Source organism: Strongyloides ratti, assembly GCF_001040885.1.
Source record: "Strongyloides ratti genome assembly S_ratti_ED321, chromosome : 2".
Lineage (NCBI taxonomy): Eukaryota > Metazoa > Nematoda > Chromadorea > Rhabditida > Strongyloididae > Strongyloides > Strongyloides ratti.
Genome location: NC_037308.1, coordinates 10,647,168 through 10,668,821, shown reverse-complemented (window position 1 = coordinate 10,668,821; position 21,654 = coordinate 10,647,168). Strand labels below are relative to the sequence as shown.

The window sequence follows — 21,654 nt, the reverse complement described above, 5'->3', positions numbered from 1 at the left end:
ATTATAAATTATTCTTATATATTGTATTTTTATAAAATATAATAAAGAATATACTTTTTAATATTTTATTTCACAAGCCAATATCATTATCAATACTTTCTCATTTTTCATGACAACTTTACAAAAGAAGAAATTTTTGAAGGTAATATTGGTGATGAATAATAAAAATAGAGAGGATGATTTTGTAGTAATATAAATATGCCTGCGCATATTATTATATATTTATATAAAATGGACAACAAATAATATATAAAAGTACTTAATGATGATTGAAAAAAGAATTTTTTTTTTTATAATTTTTGAACTGTGATTTTCAAACTTAAAGTAGCCATTGGCATATATTATTTAACGATCATGATTTGGTAAATAATGTTATATTATTTAATTAAATAAAATATAATAAAAATTAAAAAGTCATACATAGAATATGTATAATAAAGTAGATTGAAAAATTATTGGTAATTTTGTGGAAGAAATAAATGAATTTATGGTGATCGTATGCGAATATGTTTAGATGACGTTTGGTAATGTAGGAACGACCTAGTTATGACATTCCCAGTGCAGTACATAGTGTTATAATGAGTCATGTGAAATAAAGTATCTAGGCGGAAATCTTTTGTGATTAGTTTTATTTTAATTAAATTTTTAATTACTTTTTTGATTTAAATTTATCCTTTTTTTTTGCAAAATTCTTAACTTTCTTAATCTTAAAAAAAAAATAATATAAATAGTTAATTAATAATAGTTTCTAATAATATTAAATTATAATCTTGAAAAAAAATATTTTTATATAAATACTTATATTCAAAGAAGTATATTTTATTATGAAACTGTCATCCAAAATAACATATAAATATTTATTAAAATATTGTAAAATATCTAAAAAAAAATTTATATTTAGTGATGTTTTGAACAATTTTTAAAACAATACTTTTCTGTGATTAATGATCTAGCAGTATATTATTTCTGAAAAAAAAATTAAGTTAATCTATTGTTGTTAAGAAATTTTTTTTATTCCTAGATTATTAATAATAATACATGTGCTAAATATTTTAATTATGCAAAAAAAAAGTGTAAAAACATTTTAATTATCACATAAAGCTGGTTTTGAGATTGTTGTTTTTTAAGAATAATATACTGGTCAATTGTTTAACGTTTTAATAATACTAAAAATTATAAATAATAAATTTAAAAGTTATATATTTAAATGGAATAAGGTAATTAAATAAATTAATAAAATAGCATTGTTTAATTATATTATATTATTCATATATATAGTATAAGTAATCTATCAATTTGTTTTTTTTTTTTTTTGATTTTCAATTTTTAATAATAATTGTAGAAATAAAAAGTTAAAAAAAAACAATTTTTTAAATTTACTTTGTTAATATTTATTAATAATAACAAAAATGTATCATACTATTTTACAGTGAAGGTCACTGTAAAATGATTATTTTGGTATCGGGTTATAATATTAGATATTTATAATTTTATCTATGTTTTGTACTCCATCACATCTTATTTTTCTTATAATTGGAAAGAATTTTTCTGATACAAAAATTGATACATATTACCTGTCTGTGACACTTGAAACTATTATTATAGAAGATAAAAATCAAATAATATATTTGTAGATATATAGATATATATATATTTATATATATATATATTAGTCTAGTTAAATTGTTTTATCATTATAATTTTGTCAAGTATAAACAATTATGGTATCTTCATGTGAAAAATAAATTATAGAAATAAAATGGTATGATTGTATATATATGATTTTGTTTAAAAGCGTGCTTTATTAAATTGTCATGAAATGTAAACTATTTTATGATATTTAAAAAATTTTTCACTACAATAGTTTTTTTTCTTATTAATGTTATATTTAATATCATATAATTATATATCTACTTTTTTTTTCCTTACAAATTAACTAGAAAAAAAAAAAGTATTAAATATTTTATTAAATTATTTTTTACTGTAAAATATAATTAATATTTTAAATCAAAAAAAATATATATATACATTTTTAATTTGTTTTAGTGGTTTTCTTTACTTTATTGTAGTTTCTTTTAACTTTTTAATTTACTATATTATTTTTTATTATGTAATATTAACAATTCTTGATTTCAATATTTTGATTATATTAATTTGTTTAATCACTTTTCAAAATATTTTTTTTAACTAAAAGAGTAAATTTACTGTAACAATTGTTTGAATATTTAATAAATAAAATAATAATTTAAACATGTTATGATTGTTTGATTATAAAGAGAATTGTATCTCTAATAGGATGAAAAATAATTTTTTCATATTAAATGTTACAATCAAGAGATTTATATGATATTATTAATAACATTTTATTACAAAATGTTATATCAAATTAAAAAAAATATATATATTTTTTTAAGGTGAATCTAAGGTACTTATTAATAAACAAAATATAAAATTTTAAACAACAAATAATAATTTAACAATTCTTAGATAAATAAAATTTAAGTTTTAAAAAAAGAAAAACCTAATTTGATTTAAAAACCTTTTTTTTATGGTAAATATAATAATAACAAAAACTGTTAGATATAAAAATTTTTGTTAACACAAAAATTATTGTAAATAATACATACGATATAAAAAGATTATCAAATGGTAAACAAAAAATTATATCTAATTTATAATAAAATTATTCACAAAAAAAATATTAAATATTTTTTAGAAATAATTTCTTAAAAATAAATTTGATAATAATTGTTAGAACTAATATTAATTGTCAATGTATCATTAACCAATAGATAGATTATCTTAGTTAAAATTTAATTTCCAGATTTAACAAATATGTATAAACTTAATTTTTGATCCAAATATGAAATTTTTTTTTGTGAATAAAATAATTTCAATGACAAACATCAATTTGCAATTAAATATAATATTTTCTTGATCTAATGACAAAATGTTGTAATTTTAAAATATTGTAAATAACAAATATTATATTATATTGTTATATAATTTAAGTACACCTAAAAAACTTAGTAGAAAACTTTTTTATAAAATAAAACATTTAAAAATTAATATTATAAAAATACATCATTATGTTAGCGAAAAATTGAACTATTTATATAATTAAACATAATGAACATTAAAAAAAATATTTTTGTGTATAGATATTATTTTAAAGTTAAAAATTAAAATAATACGATTATATAAAATAAATAAATCAAATGGTAACCCCATTAATTATAATAAAGTTTAAAAAAAAATCTTATTTTTAAAAATTTTAGGTATAATTGTTATACTAATAATTAGAAAGATTTATAATATTTATTATATTTTATTGAAAGAAAAAGTATTAAAAAATTAAAAACAATCTATTACTCATGTTATAACATTTCAAAATAATGAAATTAATAGAAAAAAAAGTAGTATCTAATATTTCAAATGGCAACAAATATTAGCATAAACATTAATTAAAAAAAATTATATGAAAAATATACTATCATACTTTAAAGATTAATTTGAGAGAAAAAAGTTTATGTCAAATGTTATTTCAATTTTTTAATTATAATTTTTTTAATAATTGTCTTATCTATTTATTGCTTTGACATACATTTATAAAGTTAAAAAAAAAACTTCATATTAGATATAAGTTTAATACTGTGTGTACTACTTATTAAATAGTCTTGTTTTCATCTTTAATAATTTATAATAATAGTAATATAATGTCAAAGTTTCAGATAAAAAAATATTTCAACTAATATTAATTTGATAATTTTTCATGCATTTAAATTTTGACTTTTGCTACATTACTTACAATAAATATTTAATTGAACATTATATTATTTATAATTTTATTAACATTTATAAAAATATTTATAGTAATTGTTTGTTTTTTTAAGCAGAAATTTAAATAAAACATGATAAAATGTAGAAAATTTTTAAAGTACTGTTATATAAAGTTTACTTTTTATGAAAAAAATTAATTTTTTTAAAGTTTAAAATTAAAATAAAGTTATCAGATAGTCTTTGAAAAATAATGAATTTCTAATATAATCATAACAATATCAAAAACAAAACTTCGAAAGTTGTGGTGAATCAAAGTTAAAGAACAAAAGTTTGAAATTATTTTTTGAAAAAATTCAACTTCTAAAATGCAATTAAAAATATTCAAATAGAAATAACTATTTTAAATGAAATTTTTGCGACAATTTGTTTTAGCATAGTCGTCTTATCATAAGATTCTTTTAATTCAAAATATCATTAAAAGTGTATCTTGAAAAAATTTTGGAAAAAAAACTTAAAACTTAAATAGTTGAGCTCCTAGAACAATAAACTTAAATGTACTGAATTTTTTTTGACTTTTAAGATATAGAATACATTGAAAATTTCTTAAATAATTTAATTGTTTTTGAAATAAGTTGACTAGTATTTTTACGCACTTAAATTATTGCCATCATTTTTTATATCTTAATAACTGCTGGAGATATAAAATAAATTTTAACATACACAATTTATATAAACTAATTATTAAAAGTTGATCTCAAAAATTTGCTTGTTATTATTTTTATTTTGAAACAAGACATAACAAAAAAAAACGGAAATTCTTTCTAAATATTTAATTTTTTCAACATTTCTATATCTCATGTAAAATTTATCATACGCTAACAAAAAATAATACCAATATATTTTAATTGTAAAAATCATCTATAATAAATAATCTTAACAGTAATAAATTAAAGTTGTTGTTGAGATTAAGAATTTTGTCAAACAAATTTTTAATTTGATGATTGACATTTGACAATTTATATATATATTTTTCTAGAATTTCAAATATTTTAACAATAAATTATATGATTCAACATTAAGGTTAATATTCTTTTTATTTATTTTTCTAAATTTAATAATTTTAGAATAGAAACATAAACCAATTTTAAAAATATATCATATTTTTTCTTTTAATCGTAACACTGATTATTAAAATTATGAATTGTAAAAATTCAGAATATGCATTGAGTGTTTTTCGACTAATTTACAATATAATAAAAGTTTCAGATTATAATAATATTTCTATTTATTGTTTTTTTTTCAAATATTGTTAAGTATAAAAGTAGGAAATAATAGTTTTTTTTTTGCTTAAAAAATTGTTTATTTATTATTATTATGTATGGATTTATATGTTTATCTTCATAAAAAATGTATCATTTTAAAATTTACAAAATTAGAAAATAATTATATGCAATTATTTTAATAAAAACATCTAATTATTCAAATATTTTTTATATAAAAAGAAACAAATTTTTTATAATGAATCATTATTCATATTATGAAATATTTTTTTATAAATCTTTTATTGTTGACTCAGTCGATATTTTGTTTTAAGAAAGAAGAACCACAATTTATTAAACCAACATCTCAATTTTTTAGAATTACTGGATTTATAAATGACATACATAATTATAGTAGTTATTTTTCAATTGAAATTAACGCAAAAATTCGTAATATATTTAGCATAGAATCAACACATGTTCATCTTGCTCGTTTTAACATTTATGATCTTGAAATTGATAAAAAATCTGGTTTTTTTTATAAAAAAATTACAAAAAAAATTAAATTAATAAAAACACAAGAAGAAGAAGAAGAAGAATATATAAAGCTTACTGATGCTTATGAACCAGAAAAAAATTTTCTTGACGTTTTGTCGAAACGTGCAGGTCCATATCTAATTGAAAATATCGTTTTCCATTTAAAAAATATGCCAAAAAAGAATGAAATTATTATTAACATCAAATCTCGTTTTTTTATTCCGTAAGTATTAAATTTAAAACATTAATGTTTTTTTTAGGCCATTTTTATTTCAAATAAATAAAGAAAAAAAAATGAAGATTGATGATTTTGATTCAGCTTTTGAGGAAAAACTATCAATTTTGTGTATTATTAATGCTGATGATTCAAAAAAGTTTCGAGATTACACATGTATAACATATATTACAAATTTAAAAAACACATCTTTTTCTGATAAAGGATATGTTTGTCGTTGCTCTGATGCCATAAATTCAAATTATAGTATTTTTGAAAAAATGGATAGTAATCATGATAAGTTACTTAATGAAGAAAAAAATAAATTTCGAAATATATTTGAAGTTTCAAACATTGATAATAACTTTGAACAACCGTATTTTTTGCATGCTACAAATGAAATTTTTTATTTAGAATCAAATAACAAAAAAAACGTTGATCTTAAACTTATGCTTAGCAATAAACATAAAAAAATTTTATTATTTCTTGTAAATAAAAACTTTTCAGAAAATTTATTATGTTCAGTTGACATAAACCAAAATATAAGTACTCACCCATCAAATTGTGTTTTAAAAAGAAATCCAAATAATTATATTCATATTATGATAGATATTACTAAATTAAAGCGTAATTTTATAATAAAAGTAGTATATTTAAATATATATGATCAATATTTTCAAATATATAAAACTTTTATTACACGAATATTTAAACAATTAAGGGAACCTAGATCATTACAATTTTTCCCTGAAGATTGTCATTACATTCCAAATTTTTTAAAGCAAAACTATGATCAACATTTAAGAAGTATCAATAATTCACTTTCAATTGAAATAAATGGAAAACATGTCATAAATGTTTATGTTAATTCAAATTTTGAAAATGCTACAAATGATATTTTCAACACTCCGTCATATCTTGCAAATTATTTATGTGGAGATATAAACAAAACAGGAAAAATTGATTTTTCAAAAATTATTAATGCAAAAGTTTTATATAAGACACTTGAAAAGGAAAAGAAAATGGAAAATGAAAGTGAAGAAATGACATTTAAATCTTTTTTATTATTTGAATTTAGTAATATTTCTAAAGTAAAATTTAATTATATTAATAATAGTATGAGAAATGATTACAGTTTATATACAGAAAAAAGTAACAATGGTCATTTATGGAAAAAGTTTTTAAACATTAAAGAAGACAACTATAATCAAGAATTTACTGAATTAGAAACAGATGTTGGTGTATGGATTTGGATATGGAGTATATTAGCCTTATGGATGCTTTTATGCTTTTTTAGTCTTCCAGTTAAGCATATATTTTTGACAAAATATATTTATAAGATTTTTAAAGATAAAAATAAATGAAATTAAAAAAAATGTTAAGTTATACATAAATTATTTAAAAATTACATTCCTATACACAATATTTATTACAAGTATTTTATATAAATTAATAAATTTAATAAAAAAATAATTATTTTTTTGAACCAAACTTTTTTTAATGTTTAAATTATAGATTAAAATTAAAAATTAATAATTCTTTAATTTTTTGCTAATAAATATTTTTTACTTTTAATGTTCTAATAGTTTGTTTTTTATTCTTTGTTGGAATAATCATGCAACAAAACTTATTTATTTTTATTAATTTTAAATATTAATTTAAATTTTAAAACTTTAAATAACAAATATTTATATTGTAAAAATTGGATAATTAAAAAAATTTTTTATTAATAAATTTATAGTACAATTTAAAAAAAAATAAAAAAAAATGTTTCCAGAAAATTAGAATATAATTGTTTACACAGGGTTTCAATAAATTTTATAATCTTTCTGGCAAATCTCCTCTACTAGCTACACTTTCTGGATCAATGTATTCATCTTGGCATGTAGGGCCTAGGAAACCAATAGCACAAATACATTTTCCAGTTTTATTGTTACATTTAGCACCATTAAAACATTTGCAATGATTCTTACAATTTTCACCATATGTACCATGTTCACACTCTTCAGTACATTGCTTTCCTGTTTTTCCAGGAGGACATTGACATTCTCCAGTAATATGATTACAACCGAAATCTCCACAATCACAAGATAACCTACAATTTGGACCATAAGTATTATTCTCACATTTTTTATCACAATTTTCTCCTTTCCATCCAATATCACAATGACATTGCCCATTTATTGGATCACATTGACCCATTTTACAATCACAAAATTGACTACATTGCCAACCAAACATTCCTTCAGGACAAGTAAATTGACAACGGTTACCATATCTTCCATTTGAACACATGCAACATCCAGATACAGCATCACAAGTGTTATCTGCACCATGACATTCGCAATCAAAACTGCAATCAATGCCATATTTTCCTTTTGGGCAAACTTCTTGACAATATTTTCCATAAAACCCTGGTAAACATTTACAATTTCCTGTTTCTCTGTTGCATTTTCCATGGTTTTGACATTGACATTCTTCTTTACATCCAATACCATATTTATTGTCAGTACAAGGAATGTCACAACGAACACCATGAAAACCAGGTTCACATTGGCAATTTCCAGTTATTTTATTACAAGTTCCATTTTCACAATCACAGATATTATTACATTCTTCTCCCCATCTGTTATCAGGACATTTTAATTCACATCTTGCTCCATAAAAACCTGGTAAGCAAGTACATGATCCATCAATAGGATTACAAAGACCTTGATTTTCACATTGACATAAACCTTGACAATCGGCTCCAAAATTAATTTGTGGAACACAACCTTGTGTACAATTTGTTCCCATAAATCCAGCTCTACAATAACATGCTCCTGTTATTCTATCGCATTCAGCATTTGGACCACATTCACATTTTGTAGAACAATTTTGTCCATAATAATTGGGTTTACAAAGTTGACTACAACTCTCACCAGTATATCCTTTAGAGCATGAATTACAACTTCCTGTTATATGATCACAAGAATTCTGTCCTGGACATCTACAAGGTTGTGAACAATGTTTTCCATAATAACCATTTAAACATGGTTTATTACAATTTTTTCCCCTCCATCCAGGTTTACAAGTACAGTGTCCAGAAATTGGATCACAATCTCCATGAACACATGTACAAGCTTGTGAACAATTTTTTCCAAATGTATTTTTACCACATACACTATCACAACGTTCTCCTGTCCAACCATCTAAACATAAACATTCTCCAGTCTTGGGGTCACATGAAGCACCATTCATACAATCACAAGATTTTTCACAATTTTTTGAATACGTTCCAAATGGACAACTGAATTCACAAGAATTTCCAGTTGTTCCTTCACTGCATTCACATTCACCAGTTACACTGTTACATGTAGAATTATTAAGACAAAGACAATGATTCTGACAATTTGGTCCATACATTAATGATGGACATTTCTTATCACAATATTTTCCCATAAATCCAGAAAAACAAGTACAAGCACCCGTAATCCTATCACAATCACCATTAACACATTGGCATTTTTCTTTACAACCACTTCCCCATCTATTTGGAGGACAAGGAGTTCTACAATCAGGTAATAAAAATCCAGGTGGACATTGGCATTGTCCTGTTACATGATTACATTTAGAAAGCATTACAATATCTGAATCAAAATCTTCATCACTTCCACAATTACAACGTTCTTGACATTTAATTCCAAAAAATCCATCAATACAAGGTTTGTTACAATTTTTTCCCCTCCATCCTGGATTACATTCACATGCTCCAGTTTTTGGATTACATTTACCATTATTATTACAGTTACAGATTCCTTTACATCCTGCTCCAAATGTTCCTTCATCACATACCTCATCACAACCTTTTTTACTTTTAAATCCTGGTGCACAAATACATGACCCATCATAGATATCACAATCATTATCAAATGATCCAAAAAGTGAACTAAAAAAACTTTTTTTTATTCCACAATTACATTCTTGTAGGCAACCTTCTCCATAATATCCTCTAGGACATGGTACTGAACATGTTTCTCCAGTATATCCAGATGGACAAGTACATTCACCTTAAAATATATAAAGTTTTAAATTCAAATTTTAAGAAAATTTTTTTTACTTTTCATTTTTACTTTCTATCATGATAAAAAAGTAAGTAATATTTTTAAAAATAAGATAAGAAATGTAAATAGGAAAACATTTTTTAACAATGAAGTGTTAAAAAAGTTTTTTATAAAAAGAATTAATTAATTCAAATATCGATTCCCTCATGTTTTTCACTATTATGCTATTACTTAAATAAGTTGCTAGTCTTACTTTTATCAATGATAATAGTCAAATTTTTTACAATTATTTTAAAAGTTATCTATTGCTTTTAGCAAAAGTGTTTTTTTTATTCAAATTTTATCAATTATTAATCACCATTTATATGTTAAATTTGGTGGTCAGTAAAAATGAAAAGTACCAAAAATTATTTTTAATATTTTTAAAAAAATCTTACCAGTAGCAGGATCACATTTTCCACCATTTTGACAATTACAAATATTCATGCAATCTTTACCCCAACGTGAAATAGGACAAGTTTCTGAACATGAAGCAGAATAGAATCCTGGTTGGCAATCACATGAGCCATCAACTGGGTTACAAAGTGCTCCATTTTTACAACTACACTTATTACTACAATTTAATCCAAACATTCCTTTAGGACATGATTCATCACAATTTGCTCCATGTTTTCCTGGAGGACATTTTTTTAAACATTTTCCTGTTTCTTTATCGCAACCATGTTTACAGTTACATTTATCTGAACATCCATGTCCATAACTTCCAATAGGACATTCATTTTCACAATATTTTCCATAATATCCCATCTTACATTTACATTTTCCATTACGAATATCATAAATTTCTGTTCCTATTTTAGAACATTTACAGGTATGACGACAATTTTTTCCATAAGTAAATGAAGTACAAGGTTTATCACATTTTTCAGAATAGTAACCTGCTGGACAAATACAATCTCCAAATACTTTATCACATTTATTATTTGGGCATGTCATACGACATGTCAAATTACATTGTGGTCCATAGAAACCATCTTTACAATCATCATTAATATATTCACATTCTCCTGTTATATGATGGCATGGACCACCACCACAATCACATGAAAAAGCACAACCAAGACCATATGTACCAGCTGCACAGGTAGCATTACATAAAATATCTTCAAAACCAGGTAAACATTCACATGAAGGATTGGGTAAATCACTTCTACATGGAGCACCATTTTGACAATCATTACATGTAAATTGATTATCTGGTCCAAAATGTCCTTTTTTGAATGCTAAAAAAAAATTATTTATTAATTAAAAATTTTTCATTAGCAGGCAAAAGCAATAATTATAATTTAATCATGCACACACCTTTAGTAGTTACTTTACCATGCAAACTTCTTAATTTTCCCATTTTCATAGGATAAATTTCATAATTTCTAACCCCATCAATATATTTATTATTTTTATCAATTAACTGGTAAAAATTTCCATCATCATCATAATATTCAGGAACATTGGTACGTAATGGCAATAATAAATTATCTAAATATAAAAATATTAACAAACACAAAAAAAAATACAATACTTATGCAAAAAAGCAATATCTATTATATTAAAAAATAACCACTTACTTTGAAGTGAATTTAAAGATAATGCCAATGTACGGAATGAATTTTTATCATCTATACATTTTATATTTCTAATTATATTTTTTTTAATTTTCTAAAACTTACCGAAACATGTTTTACCATCCTCTCCAAGAGTATAACCTCCAATACAATCACAAAAATATCCTCCCTCAGTATTTTTACATATTTGAGAACAATTACCATTATCAATTAGACACTCATTAATATCATAACAATTTTTAGAGTCTTTGTCAAGTTGATAACCTTCATTACACTCACATATAAAAGATCCCATTGTATTTTTACATATTTGATCACAACCACCATTATCTTTTGAACATTCGTTAATATCTAAATGATAAAAAAAATAGTATAAATAATATTTAAACAATAATTTATGGTAAAAAAAAAAACAAAAGCAACAACAAAAAAAAGTAATATGTACCCTCACAAACATGGCGATTTCTTTGATTAGTTTGAAATCCATGTCTACACTTGCAGACAACTTCTTTTGTTACAGGATTCATGCACAATTTATGACAACCTTCAACATCATTTTCAAGTTTAGGCTCATAACAATTAGTTAAAAAAGGAGAAGCATTAGTTACAAAAGCATAATCATATAAATAGGAATTAGAATAGGAAGAATTACCTTTACAACTTTTACCATCCTTTTGAAGTTCATATCCATCTCTACAACCACATATAATTTCTCCATCCATTTGATCATAACATTCATGTTGACAACCACCATTTCCAATAAGGCAACCACTTTCTTTTACCTGACATGACCTTCCATCATCCATTAATTTATAACCTTTATGACATTTACATGTATAAGTTCCATAAACGTTAACACATATCTGTTCACAACCTCCATTTTTAAAATCAGAACATTCATCAATATCTAAAAATATAAATTATTACAAAAAAAAATATTTTTTTTTTCTCTCTCTTTCTATTTATTCTAATTACCTATACATGATTTTAAATCTTTATCTAATCTAAATCCAGGATAACATTGACACCTTGCTTGACCATTATGATTAACACAATGATGTTGACAACCACTTTTATTATATTTACATGGATCTATTGCTAAAAAAAGATAAAAAAAAAAGTATTATAATATATATAATAAAGATAGTATATTATTTGTTCATGTTTAATTAATTAAATTAAAAACATGAAAAAATAATTATTAGGTTTATAAATTAAAAAAAAAAAAAGAATAATAATGGTACTTACGATGACAATGCCTTTTATCTTCACTAAGTTCATATCCTTGTCTACAACGGCACCTATAAAATTGGTTATCTTTTTCTTCACAAATTTGACTACATCCACCATTATCAATAGAACAGCTGTTATTATCTATAAATAGATGTTTTTATTAATTAATATTCTAATTATTATATTTCTTTATATATTTAAATTAAATTAAAAAACAAATTTTTTTTTTACTTTCATTATATCCCTATATTAATTAAATAAATAAAGTCATTAAAAAAAATTTTTCTTATTAGAAAAAAAAAAAGTTTCTCCCTTTGAAGTGTTTTGTTAAAAGAATTGAAAGAATCTGTAAATAAAGAAGAGTAATGATACTTTTCTTGTACGGAATTAAATACTATTCTCTTAATTGTATGTTATCTATTGTTTAATTTTTCATATTAAGAAGTTTTAATGAAATTGTATAGCTATCTTTTGAAGTGCCTAATACTTCTAAGCAATTGTTTAACTAATAGTTAATAAAATAATTAATTCTCTTAATTTATTAGAAAAAGATAAATAGTAATATGTTGTATTGTTATCATTAAGTAACCTACCAACACATCTCCTACCATCACCAGCTAATTTTTTATCTCCTGGGCATTCACAACGATAATTTCCTTTTAAATTAATACAACGACCCTCACAACCACCATTTTCTATTTCACATTCATTTATATCTATACATGTTTTGTTATCTGTTGATAATTGATAACCATAATGACATCTACAGTAAAATCCACCAATTGTATTGACACACTCATGTTGACAAAATCTTCCCTCTGCTAAACATTCATTAACATCATATTGACAATAAACTCCTGTAAATCCCTCCATACACTCACAAATTTTACCATCAATACCAATATTTTTGAGGCAAGTTCCACCATTATGGCACAAGTCAGAAGAACACTCAGCTAAAAAAAAAAAATAATAAATATTATTTATTAAAAGATAAAAATCTTGTGTAAATAATATTAAAAGATTATCAAATTAAGGAAATATAATAAATCAAGAAATATTAAACTACTTAATTGACATTTATTATAGTAGTCATATCAATTAAACTGATAAGAATATATAAATTACACAAATAACATACCTTTTACACACCCCGGAAAACCAGGTTTTTGTATCATTCCATCACAACATTTAACTACCGTATGCCTTCTTGTACGATTGACTTTTTTAAAAGTTTGATAATAAACAGTTCTAAAAATAAAAAAAAAAAATACATTAATTTTTTTGTCAAATTTTTTTTTTATACATTGGCATCGGCATTTATTTAATGTTTCATTGTATTAAACAACTTTATGACTCAATCATTAATATTATTACTAAGTACAATTTTTGTTCTTTTAATCAATCATATGCCGATGACTTTTTTTTTTTTAATACAATAAATTTGCCATAATAAATCATTTCAACTATTTTTAGTAAAATTAATCAATGCCATCTATAAAATTATACAGTTGGTTTATTATAAAAAGCATGTACTTATTAAAAATTACTTTTAAATCTACTTAACTTTGTTAAATATGTATATATTTTTATTGTTAAATTAAAAGATTAACTCACTTTGGTTCTCTAATTATACAACTAACTTTTGGACCATTACAGTTTGGTTTTCTTTTTCTTATATATTTTGTATATGTTTTAACACAAGGTTCTTTAACAGTAACAATTTCCGTCTCCTCAAATGGGCAAACATTTGCACTGGAAAAAAAAAAGAAAAGTTTAGATAATAAAAAAAAAGAAATTATAAAATTATTTTAAAATATTAGGAAAAATTAATTTTAAGATTATTTTTGATATTTTCTTTTAATCCTTATACAAACTTCTAATTCCCAATCTTAAAAATGATAAATAAATGTATTTTATTTAAATCTTTTAAGTAAAAGTTATTTTATTTTTCTTTTATTTTATGTATAAATTAATTTTTTAATATAATATTTTTTTTTTCTTTTTTATAAAAAGAATATTTTAATACATTAATCTTGATTATATATTGTTTGAGGATAAATTATGGTATGTGTCAAGTTAATAAATAATGATCTATTATATTATAATATAAAAGAAATTATAATAGATTTAAAAATAAAATTACTAATAGTACTACCTGTTGTGTAATATCCTTTTTATCCTTTAATAAGCATATGGCTAATGTGATTAGATTAAAAGAAAATATCAATATATAATTATTATCCTCCTTGTCAATAGATATTTTTTTTTTATAATTAGAAGGATAAAACTATGAAACATTATGTGTCAAGTGTGCATTGAAAAGAATGATTTATATATTAAAAAAAAAAGAAGAAAATTACAAATGAAATAATTTTTTTTTGTGTAATATTTAATGTTTGAATAATAATTATTAAATAAATTTTAAAGTCATAATGTAGTTTAAAATGATACTTACTTCAAAAGAAAAGTTTACTCATAATTTTAAAAACTTTAACTATTAAAAGTGAAAGGTAGTAAAAATATAAGAAAGATTAATCACTCAATTAAAGTGGTATTGTAATCCTTCATGTACTTTCCGTTCTTTAAATAAAATTTTGTATAATCTATTAATAAAGTTATATTATATTGTTAATGTTTGTTGATAAAAGTTATTACTCATAATGATACTTCAAGGTGGTAATAAGATCTACAATAGGAACCATATGATGTAAGGTTCACATATTTAAAAAGGATGATATGTGTTATTTTATTTACTTTCATAACATGATACATTATTCACATTTTTTTTATATGATTCAAGTCATTAAAGTAATAAAAATTTAACTATGTCTTTTCAACAAATATTACTCAAAAGATATTTATTGTTAAAATATCAATCAAAATTATTGTATATTCTTTTAAAATCACATAATATATTCACAATATAATAAAACAAAAATTATATAGATATATAAACAAAAAAATTTTTCAAAAGCAATAAATTTTAATTAGATTTTTTTTATCTTAAAAAAAAAAAAACTTACTCTCCTATTCTTAATTGATCAACTTCAACATTTATCTCAACATTACCATAAATTGGACATATGGAAATTAGTATAAAGAATAAAATAAAGAGACTTTTGAGAAGATCAAACAAATGTAAAAGTAGAAGTTTCATGTTAAAAGCCAATAGAAATAAGAATCTTAATTAATAATTAGGAATATGATACTGGTATAATAATACTTTTTCTTTGTAAAAATTAATAATACTGATAATCTTTTTTCAATAGTTGATTTTATTTTTAAATAAAAATTTTATATAACTTTTTAAAATTTTTTCCTTCAAAGATAAGTAAATTCTGGTCACTTTAGAGAATAAATCATTCAAATTGCTGAAAAGTATAATATATCTAATTATATATATATATATAAAATGAAATAATTTTTGTCAAAAAAAAAACAAAAAGAAATATTAAAGTAGATCGTTAATTAGAAGGAAATGCTATTCTTTGAAAAATTTATAATGTCTTTTTGTAATGATAGAATATTTCTAACATAAAAATATCAAACTTTTATTAAACAAAAGAAAACATATTTAAAGAGTTCATATTTAATAAATGGTCCTTAAGATTAACCCCATGTAAATTCTATTATTATTTTATAATAAATTCTAAACATGAATATAGTTAAATAAAAATAGTAAAATGTCTGTTGTAAGTTCTTTGTAGATTAATATAACAGCAAAAGTAACCCCAGAAACATGGGCACGCCTCTCATACTATATATATATATATATATATGGTGTAGTAAAAGTTTAAAAGAATTGATGTTTAACAACTTAAGATTGTGATATATGTACATTTCAAATTATTAAAGCATGTCAATTTTATAATCCTAAATTTAAAATAATATGTTAAGATAAGGATTATTTAAAAATGGCATTTTATTATTGTAAAAATATAATACAAAATATCGTATATAATATTTGTTAATATTAATTATAACAATACTTTAAACTTTTTATACTCTCCCAGGTTGGTGCCAACTTCATTTACCAAATTTATAATTATTTTTTATTCTTTAATAAATATATATAAAATAAAGGTACAACTTTTTGATGACAAAGGACAATTTTTTTTTCACATCATTATATTTGAAGGTGAAAAATAAAATTGATATGTGAAAATTGAATATTTTGTATAATGAAATAAATTTATAGGTAAATGATAAAGATATCTTAATATCAAAAAGATACAAGAATCAAGTATAATATAACAAGGTAATATAACAGTTGGAAGTTTTTTTTTTTTGGTATATACCTATTATTTATCAAAAGAGCTATTATATAATTTTTATTGGTATTTCCTTCTACAAGACAGTTTAATGATATGGAAAAATATTAGTAATCTCATTACAAATACTAACTATCTTTATTTAATTATAAAAAAAAAATATTTTAAACTATTTTATTAATTATTATAAAAACATTTTATGAATTCTTTTATAATAAAATAAATATTATTTATCATATTATATCAACCAGACATTTATGTATTAAAATTAATTGTTAATGGCATATTAATAATTCACGTACAATTGTCTTTTAACGATGGAAATTAAAGATGGATACCTAAAAAAAATTTATAAATATATATTAAATTATATATATATATATATATTGTGTATTAATTTCTTAATTATAAAGCAAAAAAATTTACAATAAATATTATTAGTATTTTTTCAACAAATTGTCTTTACTAAACTTCTTTGATTAATATCATTTTTAAATATGTTAAGAGTCAAGGGACAAGTTTATTTATTTATATATGTTAATTTCATGAATGATTAAGAAGAAGACAAAGCTTTTATTTGAAAAATATACTATAAAATTGAGGTTTCAATTAATTAAACAACCATAAAATATTTTAAAAATAATAAATTACTATGCTAATTAAGTAGATCAAATAACATAGTCAAATAGATACATATATTTTAATTTTATTCTTTTAACTAATATTTTATCTTAAAAATATCAAATACCAAAAATAGTATCATTATTAATTCTTTACAATCATTAGATATGGGTAACAATTTATGGTAATACTACAATACCATAATAATAATAGCTTTCTTTTATTCATTTCTATTTAAAAAAAGTTATGGATATATTAATGTAAAAATAAGGTAGTTTCAAAATAATAAATGTTTAAAAAAAATTTGATTATTAATAGTTAAAATTTGTATAAATAATAAAAACAAAATAGATATACAAGTTTGATAACTTTTTATAGTTGAATTATTAATATAATCTATATTATATTGTTATTATATCTTCTAAAAATTTACTTTTTTTTTTATTCATATCATATCTATTAAATATTTTATTAGTATAAAATAATATTAATAATATGATAAAATTGATCTTGACCTTTTCAAAAGTTAAATATTATATATTAAATACTATCACTACTCATAAATTTTATATTGTATAATTTAAAACTTTCATTACAAATAAATAATTATTGAAACAATTTTAAAATAAATAATTTCTCATTTAAAAAAAAAATATATATATATATAATCCTTTACTTTAAATTGTTTAAAACTTTTAAACGTTTTATCAAATGAATGAAAGAAGCTAATTAGATTGAATTATTTTATGAGTATTATAAATTTATTTTTCTTTTTCAATAAAAATGAGTGACACTACATATTTTAAACAATTATTGTTTAATGTTTGATTACTTTTTGTTAGAAATTACAATGATAAGTATTAAAATATATTTTCAAAAAATTTTATTTCAAAAGAAAGTTATTATCAAGGGATAATATTTTTTTAGGAAAAAAAAAAACATTTTTATTTTATTTTTTTACCATTGTTGACCATAAGGTAATCCTCTATAATCATTTCCTGTTTGTGGGTAGGTATTTTGTGGATATCCATGATAAATTGGGGTATTGTATTCTGCTTTTCCATAACCAGCTCCAAATTTAGCTTGTCCCTGATCCCATGATCCTCTACCAGCATTAGTATATCCATTGTTAGCATCATGTCCAGCTGAATATTTATCAGCAGCACCGTCAGCAAATGAACCAGCAGCCTGTCTATGAGCACCATCATCAATAGCATATTTATCAAATCCAGCAGCATTGTTAGCAGCATTAGCAGTGTCAGCTTTGGCAGAATTTTGTGCATCAGCACCATATCTGGCTCCTTGTTTTTCATCAGAATAAAATTGTTCAACATGATATTGTGGTTGAAGGTATTTATAATCAAAGAAACCAAAAGATTTTCCATTGACATCTTTTCCATATTTAGATGCAGTATCAGCAGCGGCTGCCCCTGAAACAGATGAGGCTGCATTAGCGTGTGAAGCTCCTGCTTTAGCAGCATCTGAAGCAGCAAGAGCTGCTTTTTCAGCTGAATTTACTCCAAAGACATTGGCTGAATTGAATTTAGCACCATTAGCAGCACCATCATATCCAGAAATATGTCCTCCATTTTGATTTCCATAGGCAGAAAAAGTATCAGCAGCATCTTTTGAGTATGCATTACCACCAAGATATGGAATAGCTCCACCAAAAACAGTTGAAACAAAAAGAGAGGTACAAAGAATAGTCTTAATCATTTTTCAAATTATTGATGAAACAGATTATGTTTGAAATAAGAAAAATCCAACTTTTATACATGTATGATACAATTTTTAATAAGCCATAAAATTCATAAACTAGAAATCATTAAAAAAAAAGTTTCTTGAAGTCAGAATAACAAGTCTAAATAATACATTAATACAAAGTAATGTCTTTTTTTTTAAATACCATATTATTTATAATTTTAAAATAAATAGTAACATATAATATTATATACAATATATTATTAAAATAAGATGTAAAAAAAAAAACTAAAGCAATTATAAATTGATTAATATTCTTGGTTGTCAAACAATTGACTAGAATTTACCATCATTTCATTGTAATCAATTTCCAGTGCACTTAAATCTTCTAAAGCTTCTGTAAATTCACCCTCCTCCATTCCTTCACTTAAATACCAATGAACAAAAGCTTTTTTTGCAAACATAATATTAAATTTATAGTTTAGTCTTTTCCATATTTCAACAATTGAAGTATTATTTGATACCATGCAAACAGTTCGTGGAACATTTCCAATATGACTTCCTGGTATAGATTTCATTTCATATGAACTAATACCTATCTTAAAACCAGTTGGGCACCAATCAACAAATTTTAACAATTTTTTATTTTTTAATTTATTAATAGCTTCATTAACATCTTTTGGTGTCACATCTCCTCGATAAAGAAGACATATTGACATAAATTTTCCATTTCTTAAATCAGATCTAACCATTTGACTATTTTTATCAAAACACATATTAGTAATTTCATTAACAGACATTGATTCATGTATCATTCTTTCTGGTGATACTAAAGGACAAATTGATGCTATAGGAAAATGAATTCGTGGAAATGGAACAAGATTTGTTTGTAAATCATTTAAATTTGCATGTAATGAACCTCCAAATCGCATAGAGATTGTTATTGATGAAGCTAGTTGAGCAATAAGATTATTAAGATCTGTAAATGTAGGTAAAGTAATATCAAGATTATTATCACAAATATTATATATAGCTTGATTTTCCATTAAAAATGTACAATTACTAAAATCCATAGATGAATGTGTTGTTAAAACAGAATTATATGGTTCAACAACAGCACTAGATACATTTGGAGATGGGTAAATTACAAATTCAATTATTAATTTCTTTGGAAAATGATCTTTTAATACTTCTAGTAACAAAGAAGTAAAACCTGAACCAGTACCACCACCAAATGATCTATAAATAATAAATCCTTCTAATGAGCTACATGTCTCTGCCATCCTTTGAATTCTTGATAATACTTCTTCAATATGTTTTGCTCCAAGACCATATAATCCTCTGGCATAATTATTTGCTGCATCTTCTTTTCCATTAATTAATTGATCTGGATGAAAAAGTTTTCTAAATATACCTACTCTAATTTCATCAATTACTGAAGGTTCTAAATCAAAAAATAATGATCTTGGAACATATCTAGATTTCTCAATTTCATTAAAAAATGCTTTGAATGATTCATTTTTTATTTTATTTATTTTATTATATTCAAAACCAGCTGGATCAATATTATGCTCAAGGCATAAAAGTTCCCAACAACTAGTTCCAACTTGGCAACCTCCTTGTCCAATATGAATAGAGATGATTTCACGCATAAATGGTAAAAACAATTGAAAATGGTGATCTACAAAGGAAAATGCAATACTTTTAAACTTCTTGAACAACTATGATATTAAGATACATTAAATAATGTACTACAATGATTACAAAAATGTAAATATTACTTTAAAAAAATCAAATACCTTAAAAAATCAAAACAAAATATAAGTTCGTTGTGAAACCGTTCTTAGGATGCGCGTAGTACCAAATGCCTTTATAATTTAAAAAAATAAATGTAATTCTGTATGCAAAAATAATTAATCCGTTTAATTTAATTAAAGTTTTTAAAATTTAAGCATAAAAAAAATTAAATTTTTAATTAATTATCAAAGAATATAGTATGATTTATGATAATCATTACTGTTTTTTATTTATTCCTTATACTATTAATATTATTTAAAATTTTACTTTTATCATTTATCTAAATCTATTACATACTGATACAAAATTTTTAATATACTTAACTAACTTTAGTTGTTTTTAGATAACTTTTAAAAAAAATATAAATATCTATAACTTTCATTTAACTCCTCAGAAAATTGTTAACAATAAAAACACTTATTTTCTCACAAATTGTAATGGTAATTTTTATTTTAGATTAAAAGTAAGCTAAAATTAAAAACTTTTGTATGATTTTATCCCTACTATCTTTTTTAATTTTTTTTTTGTTTAGCAAATATTTGTTAAAGGAAAAGTTTTCCATTAATAAATGCTTAT

General features: G+C 22.1%; 3 protein-coding genes across 3 annotated transcripts; 1 reads left to right on the top strand and 2 right to left on the bottom strand.

Annotated features, from left to right (window-relative positions):
* Positions 1–5,317: 5,317 nt before the first annotated feature.
* On the top strand, positions 5,318–7,154 carry SRAE_2000340900 (Hypothetical protein; the record flags this gene model as incomplete). The annotated part of the gene is made up of 2 exons (XM_024654599.1): positions 5,318–5,799; positions 5,837–7,154. 2 exons carry the CDS (start codon positions 5,318–5,320, stop codon positions 7,152–7,154), a joined length of 1,800 nt encoding a protein of 599 aa, XP_024507954.1.
* Positions 7,155–7,608: 454 nt separating this feature from the next.
* SRAE_2000340800 (MIP14095p) lies at positions 7,609–15,845 on the bottom strand (the record flags this gene model as incomplete). Its single annotated transcript, XM_024654598.1, has 11 exons — positions 7,609–9,839; positions 10,271–11,116; positions 11,196–11,369; positions 11,561–11,806; positions 11,901–12,362; positions 12,431–12,553; positions 12,704–12,829; positions 13,282–13,641; positions 13,827–13,936; positions 14,303–14,440; positions 15,712–15,845. 11 exons carry the CDS (start codon positions 15,843–15,845, stop codon positions 7,609–7,611), a joined length of 4,950 nt encoding a protein of 1,649 aa, XP_024507953.1.
* A 3,744-nt stretch (positions 15,846–19,589) lies between these two features.
* On the bottom strand, positions 19,590–20,933 carry SRAE_2000340700 (Tubulin family and Alpha tubulin family and Tubulin/FtsZ, GTPase domain and Tubulin/FtsZ, C-terminal domain and Tubulin/FtsZ, 2-layer sandwich domain and Tubulin, C-terminal domain-containing protein; the record flags this gene model as incomplete). Its single annotated transcript, XM_024654597.1, has 1 exon — positions 19,590–20,933. The coding sequence occupies one exon, from the start codon at positions 20,931–20,933 to the stop codon at positions 19,590–19,592; it is 1,344 nt and encodes a 447-aa protein (XP_024507952.1).
* Between the last annotated feature and the right edge of the window lie 721 nt (positions 20,934–21,654).